Here is a 21,099-nt window from a genome sequence, read left to right as displayed (position 1 = left end):
ACAGAGGTGAAAAGCCTCATAGATTAACAGCAGGCAAGAGAAATCAGTGAAAAAAATGATGAGTGGGGGGGAGTTTCCTTTTTTAATCCTTTGGGTTCTCTTGTTTGTTGCTCTGAAATCCTTCCTCCCCAGGCACGTTTGCAGGATACGACCCTCTTTGTTATCCTAATGAGCCGGCTGTAGAGAGTGATCGGTTCAGCTCCTGGACTCAGGAGTGAGAGCCCAGGTTGGGAAGCGATGGATCAGAGGCAGAGGAGTTTCATCCTAGAGGAGTTTGCCACCTACTGATTCACAGGTTCCTTTTAGCTTCTGCCAAGAGAAGTTGAGGGGGAAAGCGGGGAATTTAGGGGTAGGTGGGGATTGCCCTTAGAGGTCTCAGTCAGGACCCCCGGCGGGAATAGCCGAGGTTAGGGGGGATGCGATACCCAGCTGTTGAGCTCCTGCTGGGAGAAGGGGAAAGAGCTGGTTGGAAGCGCCTGGTGTGTGCGTGTGCGTGTGTGTTGTGTGTGGCGGGGGAGGGATGTGGATGAGGAGCGGGCTCTCTTTCTTTCTCTCGGGGCTCAGTTAATCCTGCTGCCAGGCGGTGTTCAGCGGCAGTCTCAGCGCTGGATTCTGAGCCAGGGAGACGCGCATCCCGAAGGCGCAGCGGAGGGCAGGCGAGAGAGGCAGCTAAAGAGAGCAGAGCGGGGGAAAAATCAAATCTATGCTTGGAACTGGGCTTCTTTTTCGCCAATGCAAAAGGGAATATGCAGCACATTTTTGCCTTCTTCTGCACCAGTTTCCTAGGGGCGGTGTTAGGGGCCAATTTCCCCAACAATATTCAAATAGGTGAGTGTGGGGCTGGGGCTGGTGGTCCCCGATGAGTGGGTAGGGGTGGAAAGGGGGAGGTGGGGGCGAGCTGACCCATTCATGTGCTTGCATAGGCAAAATACGCGTGTATGTGTGTGAGAGAGAGCGAGGGAGTGAACTGCGAGGGCTGGATGTGCGCTTTGGTACCAGCTTTGCCGGAGCAGAGATGGATCAATTTGGCTTTGGGGGGAGGGGAAGATTGGGAATAAATGCCTGCACACACACCAGCACAGAGAGAGAAAAGTGCTTCTGAAATGGAGGAACTATGGAAAAAATATCTGTTTCTTGCTCTGAGAAATGTCTGGGCTGCCATTGTGTGTTGCTGCATTTGCAAAATCGGCGGTTGCATGATACGTTTTCGTGAGGATGCCCTCATCTGTAGGTAACTGGGACGAGAGGTAACAAACAGACGCTCTTCCTTGTTGTTGCTAAAGAATAAGGGCAAAGCTACTGGAGGAGGATTTTACATTGAAGTCTCTTTCCATTTCATGCCACTTGCTTCCCCTGCACACCAGCAGTGCCTGTTTGATTCCTTTCTCCCTTCCTGTAACTTCTCAGTGCTCCTCTCCTTCCCTCCCCAGGTTTATTATTACTCTCCCGTTGATCTTTATTGGTGATGGTTTGTAACCTAGCCCCAAATTCCCTCCCCTTGCATGCCCATTTTCTTTCACACCTCCCTTCTCTTTACAATGCCAATCAATTGCTAATCCACCAAGTTCAGGCAACTCCTGCCTGAGTCCAGCTGCACAATCGGTGCTTTTATCGCTGTTGATGCTGCATCTTTGTCTCCCTCCCTTCCTGTCTCCCCTTTACCCCAAATTTGTGCAACATCCTGGATTTTTTTCCTTTTCAACTAACACATGTATTAGTCTAACTTGGCTATGAGCATCTTATTCCTCTGACACCCATGATTGGGCTGTGGAGTGGGAGGAAGGGGAGCGTAGGGGGGGTATTGATACACAAATAGCCCTTTCCACACCAAGGAGATGCCCTCTACACTAAAGATGTGCAAAGTGACGTTGATAGCAGGTCCTTGCACATTTGTTTCTTCCCCCAGTCATCTTAAGCATTCATACTTTCTGCTGCTTTATTTGAATTCTCCCTTGTTGCTAAGTGTTTTGTTTCCCTATTCCTAAAATGCCAACAGCAGTGCTCTCTTTAAATACATACAGATTACAAGACAGGCTGAATTTAATAACATCTTTCTGGAGGCTGTGAAGGGATTTGCTGCAAGCCAAGGTTCCAGCTGGGGGAGCAGCAGGAAACTTTTCCTAGGGCCAGGCTATTGCTGCACTTTGTTACAGGTCCATGGTGGAGGAAAGGCTCTGAGCCTTAGTCCAGCCTGTTTCCAGTTCCTATCCTATTTGCATCATTCTGTGATTCTGGGCTTGTCTGTACTTAAGCTTAGATTGATCCTTTTTGGGGTCAAGCTTTCAATTTCCTGCCCAGTTTGAGTTTGGCCACTGTCACCTGTTAAATTTAGGGCTTTTGTTTTTTTCAGCAAACCTCCAGTAGCAGCAGTTGTTTGGTCATGGGTCCCACATGTCACTCTGGCTCTTGCAGCCCTGTCCCCATCCACCCTGCTGGGCCAGGCTCAGCCAGGCTGCCCCGTACCCCAGAGTCCCATAGCATGGAGGAACCTCTGCAACCTTTCTGTGGCAAACCTTTCTTTCTAGTCAGGACAGTTTAAACCGAGCCTAATTACAAGTGAGGGGAGGACTAAAGACTCTGATTCTACCTTTAGTAAGGTAACATTGACAGTGTTGCCATTTCTCTGCCTTGAAGTTATGGGGGGTGAGGAGTTTCAGCCGAAGGCTGTGGATTATCCCAATCCTACAGGCTGCTCAGCCTGAGGATGCATCAGGGCTCCTATATGTGATCCAGGCATTACATAACACACAAACTGGAAAGGTTTTCTGGTCCCAACCTGTCTGCAGTGGGCACAAAACCCTTGGGTCTTGCATGCTGGAGGGTTTCAAAGTCTAGAGGCACTCCCTGGGCTGGGGAGCTGTAGCCTCTGCTCGCAGGAATATTTTGGACTGAAGAGGTTTCTAATACAAGTGTGCTTAAGACCCTTCTTCACATTGTTTTGTTTTTCTCCCCAGGGGGGTTATTTCCTAATCAACAGTCCCAGGAACATGCAGCTTTTAGGTTTGCGTTGTCTCAGCTCACGGAACCTCCCAAGCTCCTTCCCCAGATCGACATTGTGAACATCAGTGACAGCTTTGAAATGACATACACCTGTAAGTACCAGCGTTCACCGTGCTCTCCCTTACTTTTGGATCTTTATTCCTGACTGGAGTTTATTTCCTGTCTGAAATACGAGATATGTTGCTCCAAATGTGCTACTCAGCTTTAGGGTCCAGGCAAGAAAACTCCAAACACACAAAGGATTTCTGAATCATTTTGGTTTGTGCTAAGGCACAGGGATGAGGTAGTGCTGCAGTTATTCAGTATGTCCAGTGTTTTCTCTTCCATTGCATCCAAAGTGGTATAAACCCCCCAACAATTCATTTCTTCTTGTTTCTCTAACCTCTGCCCAGCTCATTATGTTAAGGTTTCATTCCTATATTTCCTCTAGCTGTGGTGTACAACAAAGGCACCTCTTTCCACCCACGGAGTGCACAGAAGTCTCTGTTTAGTGTGAACAGCTTCTTCCTCAGTCCCAGTTTAGCCATCTGTCCTTGTAATTTAAGAAAGACCTAGCAGAAATCAGCAGCTTGGTGCAAGTGGAGTCCAGATCCACAATAAGGGGCACTCCTAATAATGACAGAGAAGTAACAGAGTTCTAGTTTCAAGAAACAGTGAAATCATTGGCTCTAAAAACAAGTATTAAAAACTGAATTTGCACCACAGAGTTGATCCTAGGTTGTATCTGCACTCAGCTAAAGCCCAGCTGTGCTGTTCTTGTTATATGATATAATTGGGGAAAGAAAAAACTGACTTGCCAGGTAATGCCAAAGTTAGCAGCAACAAACAAGACCAGGAGGGAACCAGATGAAAACTAACCCATAACACAGCCCTGTGGTTGTGTGAGAGCTGTTGCAGGATTTGCTTCCCTTGGAAAAGAGGTGCTGTTCTGTGGGAAAGGGGCTCCTGTGCCGACAGGACGTGATGCACAAAGAATTTCTTGGTTTAACCTGGTGTCAGACACTGCTGACGCTCTTTGAGCCTGTGAGTGCATAAATAGACTGTCAGGAGGGGCTGTAGGAGCCCTTCCCTTTGTAGAGCCTGTTGGATTGTTGTTGGCTCACATCCATTGTGTCCTCTTGAGTCACTGAAACATCCTCTCTGCGCTTTAGTTGTGTGGAGAGTGGGGGTAGAGGTGGACACAAGCGGTTGTCTCTGCTCAGAAATGCACAGAAGGCAAAAAAAAAAAAGGGTCAGAAATGTACAAGAGGAGAATTATTAGGGCTTTTTGAAGGAAAAAAAAAATAATAAAAAAGGAGAGTTGTGATATTTTCTGTTGGAAGGTTTGCAAATACAAGATTTCAGGAATTTCCTGCCCAGTATGATATAGGAGAGGAGTAACAGTTTGGCCACACTTTCATTGCAGTACCTAATGACATGTCTAAAGATTTTCTATTTTCCTTAATATCCCTCCATTTGCCAACTACAAGGTTTCCATCAAGGAAGAGCAACTATTTCAGCTCAATCCAATGGCACTTTCTTGGCAGGAAAACCAGACAAATAGAAGAAAAAAGACAGACCTTGTATCTATCAAGGGAAAGCGTCACCCACCTGGGGTAGAGTTGCTGACTGTGGCTGGGGATGAGCTATTTCAGTGCTGAAAGCAGGAAGAAAGCAGAAGCTGCAAGAATATCACTCAGATAAATTCTTCACCTGCACATGGCTTTCCCTCCCTCTCCACCCCTGCCACTAATGGTTTTGTTTACAGCTTCAGTAGCAGGACCACGATACTAGTTATGCTTCAGAAATCTGTCATTAGTAGCGCAGGGGCAGGGGTGGTCTCACAAAAGCTGAATGGAAGCAAGACAGCCTCCCAAAGGATGTTATATTTGAGCTCTATGTAGGGCACATTGTCCTAGATCAGACCAGCAGAGCACTCTGCACAGTCCAACTTTGCTTGTCCTCGTTTTTCTTCTCTTATAATTAAAAACTTCCTAAGTTCTTCCAGACTATGGAAGGCAGCATTTGTTTTGTAAGCACAAAAGAAGGTGTTATTCCATATACCCTAGGGTTGAAAAAAAACCCAACCCCCAAAAACCAGGCCATTAGGAGACCTGATTTTTGCGCTTTAGGGCTGAAGTAAAACTTTTCTCAGGAATTAACTCACTCCTCATCTTCCAGCTAATTCCCTTCCCAGTTGCCAAGACTAGATATCAGCAGAAAGATCTGTTTATTTACAGAGAATAAAAACCTTGCCCACGCAGTGGTCCTTATCTTCTGAGAAACGACTGGCCATGCTACCAGTTAAAAGTACCAGTTTTTGTTCCCATGGAGATGGAGAACACAGCATTTCCCTGCAATTGGCATTACCTGTTTCTCCGACAGTTAAGTCAAAGATGTTTGTACCCTATAAACCTGGTGCTGCCCCTATCTGGGTCTCCAACAGGTCATCTGAGGAACACTAGCAGGTCTCAGCCCCATTGCAAATCCTGCTTTGTGTTAGGATCTGACCTCATGTGCTAAATGTAGTCCTTATGGCAAGTGCCTGGAGCAACATCATTGAAAATACAGAATATATATTAAGAATCAGTTGTGGGAGCAGAAGGGAAACCCTTGTTGGGCAGCTTGCAGGGTGATGTTGAAGTGGCAGGATGAACTGCAGCACAATGACAGCACCCTGGATAAGGAGATTGTGTGCAAAATGTATCTCAGCATCAACTGTGACACTGTCTACCTCTGCCTGACACGTATTTGCTTACTGGGTAGGATGAGCAAGCTTTGGCATGACAGTGGGTGAAATTACACGACGTCCTGCCCCCATTAGTGCCCAGGTAACGGCACCGTTAGTGACGTGCTAGCGAGGATCGTGAATTGGTAACAGTAATATCCATCAAAGTGATAAATCTGGAAAATAGCAGGAGGCTGCTGTTGTTGCTGGGCTGTCACTGTGACAGCCCAGCAATAACTTTTGCATTTCTGATGCTTTCAGCTGTGGACTTTTCATCATTACACAGTGATTGTGAATACTCTGTGTGGGGAAGCGTCGATCCACAAGTCCTGTGCTCCCTGCACGTAACACATCAATAGATGATGATTTTAAAAAACCGTAATCATTAAGAAATTAAAAATAGGTTGTAGATACAACGTGTGGTAACCTCCTATTTCATGTGTGTGGTTGATGCTAATGTTGCTGCAACACGGGCACATTTCAATAAGCGAAATATCTTCCTGAATTTGTTCCATCCCACGGAATAGCTGGTAATGAACAGGCTCTGAGGTTGCAGCTGGGTGTGTGGTGGGGCTTACCCTTATGAAAACACACACCTGCAACTCTGAGGGTTCTTAACTAAAGGTTAGAAGGCTTTATAATTTTGTGATGTTTCTTCAAATGCCAAGGCAATTCTGTAGGGGTAAGGTGAATTGAAAGTCCTTCCTGCAGCAGAAGTACACAGCAGTGCCAGGTGACTCTAAAGGGTAAAATGATGGTGTGGTGTAGCTGAAATGCTTACCTAGTGACATAGCAGAGCAAAACTCTTCTGAGCATCTTTAAAGACATGTCCACAGGTTCTGTCTTCAGCCATGTTTGGAAAAGAGCTTTACAGCCTCCACACAGTCTCTAGCAAACTCTGCCGTGCTGGGTTTTGCCATGTCTGACTGCACTCAGGACAGATCCAACACAGCAGTGTTGATGCTGCAAGTCAGAGCGGAGAGGAGTGGGAAGAGGCCTGCTCTGTGCCAGATGTGAGGACGTAGAAGGTCTAAAGCTTAGGAGAGAGCTGAAAATTCCTGTCCCTGGGAGGTCTGCAGTGGATGCAAGCACCATGTACTGTTGGCAGCAAAAGGATTATAGGCTGCTTGCTTGAGACAACCTGTGCTGGGAGTAGTTTTCTCTTATTCTTCATCTCAGCCTCCAATTGTGCACATGTAATGCACATCCCCATCCTGTGCACAGCCCAGCTCCTCAGGGGATATGAATTGTTTCAGCCACAGCTCCATAGCTTTATTTAATTTGTGGCGCAGAAGCTCCTGCTTTCGGCCTCTGGCTGAAGTCCCCAGGTGAGCCCAGCAGCGTCAGGAGACGTGATGGCTGCTCTCGCTGTCCAGGGAAGCCGATGGCTCAGTACCAGCCTTCTCTGACAGTGCCCTAGGGGGCTGTGCCTTGTGAGCAGTGCTCACACAAGGTGAGTCACCAGCTTGGTAAATCTGTCCCTGCAAAATTCAGGCCACTTTGCAGGGATGACCAGTGACTAAAATAACCCCTGCTCGTCACTGAGCCCTGCAGCTTTGCTGAGGTAGCCATCAACTTTTGCGTGCTTAGGTGTGGGGCTGCTGACAAGGGGCATTCAGGAGCTGCCCACCTGAAACATAGAGGTCTGCACAGGATAGCAACAGGATTTTTCAGCTGAAAGAAAACTTGTAAAGAGGCTGAAAAACAATGAATTATTTATCCCTCTCCTTCCTTGTATGCACAGATACAGTTACTGTGGGGTCCTCACGCTGAGTACGGACTGTGGGTGCAGTAGAATATCAACAGCTGAATCTGTTCTGCAAATTAGAAAATGATCATGTAGTTTGGATTCTGTTCATATTTTATGAGGGCCTCCCAGCACCAATTAGAGAGGGATTTGTAGTGATCACTCACTCTGTGCTTATGTTCTTATCAATAGCAGCAAGCTTACATCCAGATCAGCTATGAAATGAAGTATTTCTTTTTCTTCTTTTCCTTGGATACTTACATATATAGATAGAGTATTTATAGAGATTGCTTTTTATCTCTTAAATTACCTCTTAGAGGCAAGAAGGAATAGGCAAGAATTACAATGTTCTCAAATGAGGATCTAAATTTGTTTTAATTAAACAATTACTGCATTGAATTTAAAGGAAGCTTTTTTGTTGACAAACATACGATGGTAGCCATTTCTTGTAAAGGTGTTGTAATCATTCCAGCAGCAATCAATTAAAATGCAATTTTTATAATTAAAATTCCACAGTCTAAATAAGCCCAGCCCTGTAATAGTTGTGGTATTGCTAGACTTGTTATTATTTTTGCAGTGTCAGAAACCTCATGTAAGTGCTTTGGGATTTTTTTTCCCTGCAGAGCTGAGGATGCTCGCTATGACTATTTAATATGAGTTAAGCCAACAGAAACATGGATTTAATGATCAGATGCAGTCTGATTAATACAACATAGGTACTACAAGGAAATACATCTCCTTAGATTATGTAATAGGAAAAGATGTGATGCAGGCAGAGGAATCACAGAGCATCAATTCACGTTAGACCGAACTGCGGTTAAGGTTGCTCAGTTTGGGGCAGGGATGGCCTACAGCTTCCTAGAAAGTGTGTGTTTGTTTAGTGAGATGCCAACACCTTGGAGGGTAGGTCCAGCCCTAAGGAGTGTGCTGATGGGTGAAATCCTGCCAAACAGGAGGGAGCAGGTCCTGGGATTGACACCAGCCTCATGTGCCCAAGGTCTCTGCAGGGCCCCCAGGGTGGGTGCTGAGTGCTCAGCAGTCACAGTGGCCACTGACACTGGGAACAGGTGTCCCCCAGGCTGGCGTGTCCATCCCTTCAAAGGCCATAGGTGCACTTATTCTTTGCATGATTACTTTTGTGTATTTAATTTTTTTGTGCTGGGTGGTGGGAGCGGTGCCCGGGGAAGAAAAGCAGATATGACGCAATAAGGAAAAATCAGAGGAGGAATAAGGGGAATTTCACACCTGCAAATCTGTCTGCTCATCTGGAAAGGATCCCAGATACTCATTGGTGACAAGCAAAAAAGAGAGTGAAGAAGCAAAATGTGGGCTCTGCAGAAGGCAGAGAAAGGATTTGAGAAACAGTGAGCTGGAGAGGCCAGACCTGTCCATTGTGTGACAGTCACAGTTTCCGCTCACAGCTTATCCTTTCTTCTCTAAAAATAAAGCTTTTTCATGTGATAGGGATCCTGCTAGGCCAGAAACACACAGGCTTTATATTTTGGCATATTAGCAAGGTGAGTGGAAATCTTTGTGTGACTGCAAGGAAGGCAGTGAGGGGAAGCATGCTGTTCATTTCCAAAACTGGTGGGAATTTTAGATATATATGTTTACATTTCCTTTAACAGGGTTAGGGCCCCAAAGGCAACAGCTCTCTGCCAGTAGAAATGGAAATGGTCCCAGTTAGCTTCAGTAACATGTGGAGCTCAGAGTGAACACAAAATCAACATGATCCTTAAAGAGGCAATAAGTCAGGGAGACTTTAATATTCTGAAGATCCAAATTCTCCGGGGTGCAGAATTAACACAAGTCTGAAGACAAAGATGCATTTATTTCAACTACATTCCTTTAATGAGAAAAGTATTTTATTTCTCTGACTTTAGTTGTGTAGAAGTGAAACAGGGCAGTGTTTTTCCCAGTGAAAAGTTCTTCTTGTGTAGAGCACAGGATGTTCTTCTGTAATACCTGAGGAAGTCAGGGATTAGGCAAGATGCAGGTGAGGGGCCAAACCAAGCCATTTGCAATCCACCATCATTCCAGAAAAAAAAATAATTTCAAAATAGTACTGAATGATTAGAATAATAACAGCGTGGTGTCCAGCAGGAACACCTCCCTGCTCACCAGCCAAACGGATCGCTCATTAGCTTACACACTAACGAGTCTCCAGCTGATTTTCTCATCCTACCCTTTGACAGCCAGACCCACTTGTCCCCTCTGGGGTATTCTTAAAAAAAACACACCCCACCACAACAACACAAAAAAAGACAAAAAGCTCCTGAAATGTCAGTTCTTTTTTTAATGTAGATCAGTTATTTTCCCTGTTGTCTGCAAACCAAACCCTTGCCAATCCTCACTCAGGGTTGCAATTCAGGAGACGTACTTATGCATCTCCAGACTGATTGATCCCTTGAGGAAGCAGCAGTGAGAGGCAATGAAAAGGTGAGTAACAGTTACAAAATGCCATATCTTGGCTTCTTCAAGAGGGTCTTTTCATTCTTTGATTTTATTTGTTTTTGGCAGTGTGGAGGAGTGCAAAAGAAAACAACTGATGTCTAAGATTGAGTTGTGTCATGCAACTGATGGCAGGATTCTCGTGTGGATGTGGCATATGTGTCTACATCTCTCTATATGCTATAGGAGTCTAGTCTTGGCTTTGATTTTATCAGCGAGATCCTGACACTATGCTAATGGGGATGAAGTGGGAGGGAGATGAAAGGTTGAGGGCTGGAGGTTCAGAGGAGAGATACAGAAGCCTCTATAAGTAATCTGGAAGCAGCACAGAAGGATCTCACATGAAACCAAGGGCTACTTCTCACCTTCCCGCTCTCCCAAACACTTTGCTTTGATCTTTGCTAGCAGTAAGCTTCAATGAGCAAAAACATATCAGTGATTACACTGATTCAGATGTAATTTTTCTCCTGCTGGACTTCTAATATTCCCTGAATGCCCTGAGCCTTGTTGTCTTTCCTTCCACGCAGCACCCACACCCCATTCAGCACCATCTGCAAGAAGGACAGAGTTGCTATTCTGGCAGGTAAACAGCAGGAAAAATTTGCAGCAGGCCTGGGAGCTTGTGAGGAAAGCACTGAAAAGTGAAGTCCAACAGAGAGCACACAGGGACAGAGGATGGAGAAACCCTGGGTCAGAAGACATGGCATGGGAAAGGGACCAGGCAGCAGCTCTGGGGGTCTGTGAACAAGCTGTAGGTGAAGTTTTCCTTGTCTCTCTTTTCATCCCGTAGCTAAGGCAGGGAAAGTCTTGCTTTCTGAGGGCTCTGCCTTTTTTGGCTCAAATATGAGTTGGAGATGCTGTTGTCTCCCACTTCACCAGCACCATAGGTCAGCTTACTCTTGGCCTCCCCCTTCCTTGGTGCAATGGCTGCAGAGCCAGATCTTGGTGCTTAACACAGGGAATCCCCTGCATGGGGTGGTTATTGCAGACTGTCAGCTTGTCTTACACAGCCTTCAGTCCTTTTGCTGATGCAGTGGTCCTGACATGCCACTGTGCTTTCCCCTCAGCCAGCCCTGTGCAGCAGGACCCCTTGCATCCTTAGTGCATGATGAGCACGTACCATTTATAGGTGGCTTGATGCACGGGATGCACGGTGGTCATGTGTTGGTCCTGAGATGGGACTGTTTGTCTAGGGAAAAGGGAGACAACAAATGCTGAGATGTAGACCACAGTGAGGTGAATGTTAGCTGGAAAGGAAACAGGGGAGGTTTGGGGGTGATGATCTGATCAGTGTCTAGCAGGGACCTAGATCAGCAGGGAAATGGGGGCAGGTCTGGGCTACCAGCGCTGTGTCTGCAGGGGCTGAAGCAGGCAGTGGAGCTGCAGTGGAGAAAGAGGTCTGGCCTGCAGGGAGTTCTGGAGAAATGTCTTTGTGCAGAAGGTGATTAATGTCTTTAATGAACTACCAAAGGAAGTAATAGAAAGCCAAACCAGATACGGCTGCAGTGGGGGAAGGGGCTGAGGAGAGTTGCAGTTGCAGGCAAGGACGAGGCAGTGAGCTGCGGTGCAGCCCGTGCAGCAATGCCATTTCCAGTTCACTGTCCCAGAAAAACAGTCAAGCACAGCAGCTGTCCCTAGTCTGTCCTGAGCAAAGGCAGATCTGAGTGCATTTCACAGATTTAATCAGAATTAATTCACTCTACCAGACTGTCCTGGTTCTGGGGTCTTTTCTGCTCAGCTCATTTTGGCTGTGCCAAAACCCACTGTCTACAGCTTCAAGGGGTGGAGGTGGTAATCTGGGAGTCCCCGTGCTCCTCTCCTGTGGGGACAGCAAAAAGAGGCTGTGGGGAGAGTGGAGCCTCACTGAGGAGAGCAGGGCCTCTCCTCCTCTGTGGGGGAGGAAACCTCTTCAGGTCCCAGGAGTCTGGGACCTGGATTAGCTTAGGCTGACAGGCATTAAGAGTCATCATTTGTTTAGGAACCTGCAAGAAATGTGTGGATGAAGTCAGGCAGATTTCTAACATTGAGTCATCTATATCATAACATCCTCCACCTTAGCAGCCTTGTGTGCCAGACTCAGCAGAGACCTCAGAGATACCAGCACCTTTCCTGAACCCACAGAACCCCAGGCAGTCCCAGGGTTTGCAGGAGGTTGCCCATTCACAGTCACACACAGACCAGAAAACTAGCCCTTCATTCTCCCAGACACTTAGGGGGGCAATGGTTTCACTGTGCAGCCCCCAGGTAGGACCTGAGATAGCTCCTGAATTTCCATCCCTGCTTCCTGAGCAACCACACACCTCCAGAGACGAGCCCTTCCCCCAAAAGCCCATATCACCTCTTGTTCTGCACTAACTAGCACTACTTTGGGGTACAGGCTTGCTCTGTCAAAGAGGAAATTCTTCTTCAAGCATTGTCACAGTTTCACTCACGCTGAATTGAGAATACCAGCACACAGCATCTCAAATAGCAGCTCTCAGTGACCACTCCCGAATTTCTCTTTTTTGCTTGGGAAGCTTTGCTTGTTCTCAAGTCCTCACATATGTCCACGTGTCCCCTAACTGAACTTTTCCTTCCTCTGTGAAACACCAAGTAAAGCAAGTGAGACCTTGAGAGGCAGGTGAGATGAATCGTACCCCAAAGTGTCTGCTGCTGCATTATGTCCTTCTGCTAATTCCTCAATCGTTTGCTGAAGGTGACATCTCAGCGGTATCAAACATTTTCCTGCTCTCTCTGCGAGCAGCCTGTAAAGGCTTTGATAAAAGCAGGCATCACATTGCAAACAGGCACTTTGCAGTTGTGCTATTCTGATGTATTGCTGAGAAGTGAAGAAAACATATGTTCATGGCGTAGAAACTGCTCTGCTCAGGTTGTCCTTCTGTATTTTGGTACTGCACTGCAGTGGCCCCCCAAGGGCAGGGGCCTGATGTTTGCTCTTATCCTCTTGGCCTCTTGTATTTCTCGCTTTTCATGGGCTTGCTGTTGGCAAGAGTACTCGGAGTGCTCTAACAACGATGCCTGGGTTTGCTTTTGCTGTCTTTAAGCAGATCTCTTTCTCCCTCTTCATGTTAATATGCTCCTGGCCAGTAGTGCCTTTCCCTAGGCTCTGGGGGATCATCGGGGAGGAATGTCTTCAGATGCTAACTGTGGCGTTTTCAAAACAGCACCCAGGGATTTGACTGAGCAATCCCCACTAGCTCAAATAGGAAGAGCACGATCAAGCCCTGCATGGCAGTGGAAAGAACAATCTTGTGAGAGGAAAACAAAAAGTTGTTTGGCCTGGAAAAAAAATAATTTCTGTAGTAGCATCCTATAGCAGCTGAGACAAATCAGACCCAAAGCCCTAGATCAAAACACACCCGAAAATCCTGAGGGTACTCTGAATCCCATCCTGAATCCCATTTCAATCCTGTTCTGAGTTCTAATTGCCATTTGGCAGCAATCTCAGAGGAGTGTGATAGCAATGTGCATTCAGGTTTGCTGTTTCAAGCCTATCTCAAGACAGAAAGTAAAAATTTGAATCCAAGCTAGCAACTCGAGCAGAACAACTTTAAAAAACAAATGGGGGGGGAGGGGAGGGGAAGAAATCACCCCTCTTAGCTCCCAGGGCTGTGGAATGAAATCTAGAGCAGTGTCATGGAGGGATAGAGGGAATCGGGGACAAGACGCTGAGGCAGAGCAGCATCCTGTGGTGGGACCACGGGAGCCTTTGCAAAGGTGTGTTTGTCTCATCAGAGGTGTGTTGTCTCAGCTGTGCAGGGAGGAATGAGGTGTGTTGCTGTAGGACTGTGGGTGCTTGTGCCAGAGGGTGATTCACATCCAGAGTGACCAGAGGTGCTGCAGAGGTGTAGCGTGCAGGGGTGAGATTGTTTCTCTAGCTATCCTTGCCTGCAGCCAATACAGTGAATTCTTCACTTTCAACAACAGCAAATTTACACTAAAGAAAAGCTCCATCAAAAGGAAATTGCACTTGACTGTCTCTCTTTAGCCACTGGAGAGCAGCAGGCAGACAGGCGCAGGAGGCTGCCTTCCCATCCCTTGCTGCCTGGTGTTCTGTGGTTTTGGCATTGCAAAAATGGGAAGCAGCTGTGAGCCCTTTGGATCACAAATGGATATGGGAGTCTGCTACCTCTGCTAACAACTCATTTATTATCAGGGAGCAGTTTCCTCTGAGCCAGAGCAATCTATCATTTCTTAAAGACGCTGTGTGAGATTGAAAGAATTTTCTTTAAGAGTTGTCACCTGGCACCCTGTAATGAGTCCGTCTTTGGGAAGAAATCTCCTTCCTTACTTCCTCATTAAGGTTTCTTTTTCCCAGGTTTCTTTTTTCAGGAAGAAGGGAGAGGAATGTGCAGCAGATACACTCTTCGCTCTGAAAAGTTCAAGAGCATCACTTCTCTGAAAAATTCCTTGAGAAATTCTCCTCTCCTGCTTCTCTTTTGCTTCTCTTATTGTGAGGAGAAATTATTTTGCCCAAAACACTGATGAAGGGAAGGTGAAGATGTTATTCCAGCCCCCTTGCATGAAACCCATGTATGCAACTCCAGGCAGGTTAAGCCTGCCACGCACAACATCCCACCCACAGTCAGCACCTGCCTGGCCTGGATTTCACGTTGTTTCAGCACAGAGCTGCTGCTTCTGCCATGTCAGCCCGTTTGCTTCCCCAGAGTGTGGGCTTGCACAGTGGGAATGGGCTGTGGGGCCACTCTGCAGCCCCAAACAAAGCCCTGAACCCAGAGACCTGCAGTCAATCAACTCTGCCAAAGGGCATTTTGATGCATTGGGTGAGGGCCTCGTGGTGTCAGTGCCTGATGTAGGCACTCCAAATCCAGCTCTCCTTTCCTATAGACAGTAGTGAGGTGATGAAAGCTCATGCTTTTGTTCCCTGAAGCAGCTAGGAGCTCATGTTTTTGGCTGCTGTTCTCTGCTGGTTGCTTAAAATCCTGGGCTCACAATGTGCTCCAATGGAATTTGCTGTCAGAGTCAGCAGGAGTGATTACAAGATGTGCTGTGTGTGTGGGGTGCACCCAGGTGATGGAGCACTGTGACCCTCTGCAGCCATTTTTCTCAATTTTTGTGTTCAGTTGGTTGACATGGTTTAACCTTTCTTCCTTTAATTTGCACTCATTAATTATTCCAAGAAAATACAACATTTGTCTTAATTTGTATTTGTTTTTTAAATATCTTTTTAGTGTGAAGGGAAATCAAGGGCTACACATACTTGTTTCTGCACTACCAATTTCACGGATTGTGGATCAAGCCCTTCCTAAAGAAAGTTCATTTGATCCAAAGGCACTCAGTTTTGTAGCCTGTGATCCCATCACTGCTTGTCTTTATCTTTCCTGCAGACTTTGGCCAGCTATGTTATGCTCCACCCAAAGTTCTGCTGTTTCTTCCCTTTCTTGCAGCAGCATTTCCCTCTTGGTGGTTCTGCACCAGTCTGTGCCTCTAATCATTGCAAGCCCCATGCTTAAGATGTCATGACCATCTCATGGCTGGCGTGGTTTCTGCTGTTCACTTGTTGCATCTGCCTCTCATCATGAGTTTATTAAGCTTTCACAGCAGGGTTTATACTTGTTTACTGAATATTTGGGGTCTTGATTGTTAGCTTAGGCCTGTAGGTACCAAAGAAATAAGAGCTTTAAAGGCATTTTAATGTTCAGTGATTCCTCCAGGAGCATCAGTACCTAATGGTGATACAGTGTGTTCTAAGTGATACTAAGTGCCCCTGTACAACTGTTTTGAGAATAGCAAAAATAGGTTTTTTATTTTATCCAAAGCACTTTTTTTTGGATGAAAGAATAAGCTAAAAGCAGAATTATAGCTCAATGATTCTTTTTCATGGAAAGAGTGTGTTTCTGCTCTCCTGTTCTGTGATGGTGCTGCTGACTGCTGCAGAACAGGCTCTAACAGCAACCAAACTGGGATTGCTCCCATGATCCACTTTCTTCCTGCCCATGTGTGGATGAACCCCATCTCTGGCTCTTTCTGGCTCTGATTCTCTTTGGGCGACAAGGGGAAAGGGGAGTGCTGTGTAGTCCCAGCTTGGCTGTGCTGTACTGGAAGGTTCACTCATCTCCTCGTCTTTGCCTTGACACAGTGCTGTAGGATACCTTGTGTGAGAGCAGATCCCCTTCCCCAGATCCTCGTCTCTTCCAGAGTGACATCTTACTTCAGGATCATGCAGTAGTCTCGCAGTGGTGTTTTTGTTTTGTCAGAGATATCTCCTGCCAGCATCAGATGGCTGAGGAGCTCTAATGGCTTCTTTGTGGCACTTCTTTTCTCAAGAAGTGAAAGGAAAAAATTGTGCAAGGGGAATATACTATGACATCAATGGTAAAAAAAACAAAAAAAAATCTTGAAAAGTGTGTACGGAAAAAAAAAAGAGAATTGAGTTTTAGGAAAGTGGTAGAATCAGACACAGATGATAAATGAGAGCTGAAAGCTTGTGGCAAGTGCATTAGAGGCAGCCTCTAACGTGTTCTTTAAATCAACGTTTGTTGCAGTTTGGTTCCATCCACAGACAGCAGGTAAAGCGAGCAGTGAAATGTCTCCTCTGATTCCACATCCCATGGCTCTCACCGTGGGGCTGTGCAATTAGTGAAGGCACCAGCATGGAAAAGGACAACATCTGAGGTCCTGAGGGAGCAGCACCTGATGCTTTGGGCCGTGTAGGCTTTTCTGCAAGGAGTGAAAGACTAATCAATTCTCAAACACGTCCTGAAGTTAACGGAGACTTTGACTTCCAGCCTCAAATGACCTACAGGTGCCTTTGAGACCTTGGCTGTGTCAGTAGCTCTTTCTCTTGTGTGTGAGACTGTATGTGTGAGACTGTATGTGTAAGTTAGATTTAAAGAGTTTTAGAGATACTCTCCCATCCTATTGCCTCGGTTTTGGGTTGTTTGGTTTTGTTTCCTTTTCCCAGTGAGACTGGCACATACAGGTGTTTCCCAGAGGGAGTCCCTCCTGGTTGAAATCAATAACAGAAATGACTGTGGGGACAGTCAGATGCACTGAAAAGTCACTATGCCTGATGTGATGTCCTCATCATCCCTCTGTGGGAAAAGAACCACTTACAGCCTATAAAACATTTTATTTTCTGAGGATATTAGAGGTTCCTGTGTAGGTGAGGCCATTAGTTTTATTTAAATGCTCAAAATATTTATTGAGGACATGCTTCCTCTATATTCTTTCATGATAGGATGCCCCAAATCCAATGACATTAATTAGCTACTTAAACTTTTTTCCCCCCCGGCTATGACCAAATCTCTCTGGATTTAGCAGCACAGCAAAGATTTAACAGAAAGTTTAAATGGGAAAAGCATATGAGAGGAGAAATTGTAGGATAAGATTCTGTGCCTGTTAACTGATGGCATTTATAAATTATAGCTGAGAGATGTCATATCAGTGGAAATGGAAAACAGCTTAGTGGATTATAAAAATACCCTCTATAAACCATTTTAATGCCTAATTTTTTTAAGTCTCTTATGGTAGGTGTCATAAAAATGAATTCTAGCAGAAAGGATAAAAATTTTCCCTCCATAAACTGGCTAACTGGTGATTAGAGGCTGTCAGGGAGAACAAACTCTTGACAAGGCTGAGTTTGGCTGAGGACAGCAGTCTCCTCTTTCTGGGGAGGTGAGTTTGCTTGTGGGTGAAGCAGATCCAAACCTGCAGGTTGGAATATGACTAGAGCCAAGTGTCTTCCCATTGCAAGGAGGCAGTTTCTGTTGATCAGGAGGAGAGGAACACTGAGAAGTGAGTGGTGGGGGCTCAGCTGTGGGACAAGGACTACATCAGGGACTGTTTTGGGACAGCCTGTGAAGGGACACTGCAGAGGGACAGCAGCCCTGGAGGGAACAGGCAGGATGGCTGGAAACTGCAGTTGTGGATATGAGGTAGGAGTGTGCAAAAAGATGCCTGTGGGATGTCTTGGAAGGAACCATGAGGTGGTGTTGAACAAGAAGATGCATCCTGGTGTCTACTACACTGCAGCGACTTTAGTTCCACCACAGAGGTATTTTACTTGCCCAGTGGCCAGTGTTGTCTGGTAAGGGCCATTTCAGAGAGGTTGCTACCCTAGGTTTCCTTACTCACTCCTCTGAGGCCCCTGGGCACCTTCTATCCCCTCCTGTGCTCTTGAAATGCAAAGCCAACAATCGATTCCGGGTTAGGATATTTAGGGCTGCAATGTTTTTTGCAGTACATTTCCAAACTGCTTGTGTAGAAAGGGTAAATGACCTACCTCTCCCTGTCCTTTCACAGTCTAGTTCCCGGGATGCATTCAAAGGCGCTTATTCTCTCGCTACCTTTGAAGGCTTTGTGTCAGTCTTCCCCATAGATCCTTGTACCTCAGGCCTCTTTTGTGTTTTTTCCAGAAAAAAATCTGCATGTGGGATAGAAAATGGCATTAACTTTCCCAATATGAGCTCACAGCAGAGCTGCATTTGCAATGTATCATTGGGACTGTCAGGCTGTTTCCACAGGGAGGCAGGATTTAGTGTATGGACTCCAGCTGAGCACCCCATAGCACCAGTGCAGGAAAGGCAATTTCCCAAATTAAATTGCACAATACAGGATGTTGCTCAGCCTACTTCTGGGTCCTGTTCTCTGCAAGGGAGTTCATCGTGACACGAGCTGAAAGGATGAGTAACAGCCTTCAAACTGAAAGCTTAAAAAAAAAATAAAATCTCATGAAGAATAATCCAAAGGCAACTTGCACACAAGTTCTCCAAACTCCAGTTGGGTTGGGAGTTTGTTTCCAGTTACTGAGAGATGAGCTGTCTTGCCTCTGGGCCTTTTCTGTTCTCTTGTATAAATCAGCCAAGGACTGACTATAAAATGAATTGGAGGGAAAAAAATGGGATTTCTCTGGCCCCTTTCCTTCCTTTCCCACTACCTTTTCCCTGTAGATGCCACAAGTCTGAGTTTTCATCTGTCCAGCTTGCACCAAAAGTACCCCGAGAGGGAGAGATCTTGGGTACACTTGATTCACATATAAGTTTTCACAGGTAAAACCAAAAGGAAGAAAAAGTGGGAGGCATCTTCTGATTACAAAGCTTTCTTACTTAAAATTAGGGGTATTATTCAGAGACAGTACTGGAGTAGTGACTTTTAACAATTTCATAGTATCACAGTGTTTGGAGTTTCTGCTAGCTCTGTAGTCATTTTATGCCCTGGAAGACCATTTTCATCTTTACAGAGTTTCCAGCCCAACTTTCTTGTAGCCTAAACCTTTTTAAACCAGGCTGCAAATAAGTGGATTATATGATTTATTAGCACTGTTAAGCCCATCAGGTGTTTATAAAAACTCAAAGCTGCTGGTTTTGTCAGGTGGCATTGCTGTGCCCATGTAATAGCCCAGCAAAGCAGCTCAGAGCGGAGGAGAATCAGCTGTTGTTTAGGCTTTCAGAGCACCTTTTGCCTTGTCATCACCCAGTAATGGAGATAAACACCCATGTTCTCTCTGATTCCAGATGAATATACCCAATACCCACTACTGCACACATTCTCTGCTCTCTGCCACATTTTTGTCAGTGGGAAGTATCCACAGTGGGTTGCAAAGTAATTCTTTGCATATACCCATAGGAGCCTACCAAGCCAAATGAGAATCCCTTTAGGACCAACTGATGAGGAAGGGTTCCAAAGTTCCAAGTTCCTGTGGACTGCACATTTTGGATGACTGCAGAAAGAAAACAAAACTATATGGTCTGGAATTTAGGTAGCTGGTTTTTTGTTGGATTTTTGGTGGGTTTTTTTCCTGCTGGGTACCTGCTGTTCCATGGCACCAGGCTTTACCACACACTGATGTTGTACCATAACATGTAGTGATATTACAAGAGCTTCTCCAGTGTGATATAGGCAGAAAACTGATTCCTCAGGAGATTTCAGCTAAATGGCATCTTGGGAGATGATCTCCCATCGTTTGCAACATTCCTTTACATTGAGGGTTCTGGTCCTCACTCCTTTGTTACAATCATACACAAGGCTTATTGTTGTTATTTTTAAAGCTTGTCTTACCTGTTATAAACTTCTGAAACGAAACTGGAGGAAATTAAATAGTGAAATTACAAGTCTGGTGGTAGAGAAGCTGATTCCCTTTGGTTTTTGAACATTGAATTTGAACAACTCGCTTAGAAAGGCTCTCCCACAGGACAGCTCCATCATGTGAAATTCCCAAGGGATATGACAAGTGAAATAAATAGTTCATCTGCCAATGAGGTGACAGCTGGTTGATTGTATTTCTTGCTTGTAAGAGAAACCTTTTGGGTAGAAGAGTCTCACCTAGATGAGGGAGAGGGTTTTGAGGATGTGAGTGCAAATGTCTATCTGTGTCTCCCAGCCAAACCAGAGGAGAACAAATCACTGATGGTTACTTTTGCTAGAAGTGTTTCAAAGGCATCACTGAACCATGCCCTGTGGGGAGAGCTTGCCCTGCATTCCCTCACAGGAATAGGAGAGCTCTGTTAATACACTGAAATCCCAAGCAGCACTATGTGCTGCCATTCAAGTTTCAAGCATCCTTTTGCAAATGCTGTTGCAGTTCAGTGTGATTTTGCAGTACTAACTCCAAAGGAAGCATGAAAGCAGGTAATCAAAAAAGGATAACATCCTCCTTGTTGAGGTTTCCAGTGTAGTGGGCTCCAGTTTGATTTATGCTATAGTGGTGGGTTTGTTTTTTTTTTTTTTTTTTTTGATAGGTCATGGACAACCCTCTGTCTGTCTCCCACTCAGAAATGTGTTCTCCATAAGTGCTCCAGCAGAAATGATGTCTGCTGGAGTCTGCAGACAGCCTGTAAAAAAAAAAAAAAAAAGCTCTCAGAAGCATGATCCACATCCTATTCCTCCCTCTCCCCACACACTCATCAACGCATCTTCTCCCAGCAGAGCAGTGCTGAAGCCTAAGATACCACATTAAATGTCAGTCATTTAACTACTAGTTATTTTAGCAAATAAGAGTGGGACTGTCTCCCTGGGGTTGACTGAAAATTGTTAAAGGAGAGAACAAAAGGCAAGAAAAGAAAAGAGAAAAGAAAAGGAGAAGAAAGAAAGAAAAGAGCAGAAAGGACAAAGGGAAGCACCAGGCAGAAGGACTCGTGATGCCAGAATCTGAGAGAGACAGAGTCAGAGGAAGGCATCTCACTGACATCAATAGGCTGGTTCCCACCAAGTGGCTCAGGGGACAATAATGAGC

The 21,099-nt window shown here is 45.6% G+C and overlaps 1 protein-coding gene across 5 annotated transcripts in view; it reads left to right on the top strand.

Annotated features, from left to right (window-relative positions):
* The first annotated feature begins 512 nt into the window (after positions 1 to 512).
* The window catches only part of GRIA1 (glutamate ionotropic receptor AMPA type subunit 1), a 118,677-nt gene continuing 98,090 nt past the window's right edge, over positions 513 to 21,099 (top strand). For 2 of the 5 annotated variants that reach the window (XR_010434533.1, XM_064671993.1), the window contains exons 1-2: positions 581 to 828; positions 2,955 to 3,092. Coding sequence is in view for 4 of the 5 variants with exons in the window: in XM_064671993.1 (XP_064528063.1) it covers positions 747 to 828; positions 2,955 to 3,092 (220 nt within the window). In the remaining variant the exon portion in view is untranslated. Of the gene's footprint in view, positions 829 to 2,954; positions 3,093 to 21,099 lie in introns of all 5 variants that reach the window. The other 3 variants (XM_064671996.1, XM_064671994.1, XM_064671995.1) reach the window with 3 other exon arrangements.

This window comes from Pseudopipra pipra, chromosome 15 (genome assembly GCF_036250125.1).
Source record: "Pseudopipra pipra isolate bDixPip1 chromosome 15, bDixPip1.hap1, whole genome shotgun sequence".
NCBI classification, from domain to species: Eukaryota; Metazoa; Chordata; class Aves; order Passeriformes; family Pipridae; genus Pseudopipra; species Pseudopipra pipra.
Note: the sequence above shows the minus strand (reverse complement) of the source record. Positions and strands in the feature narration are given on the sequence as shown.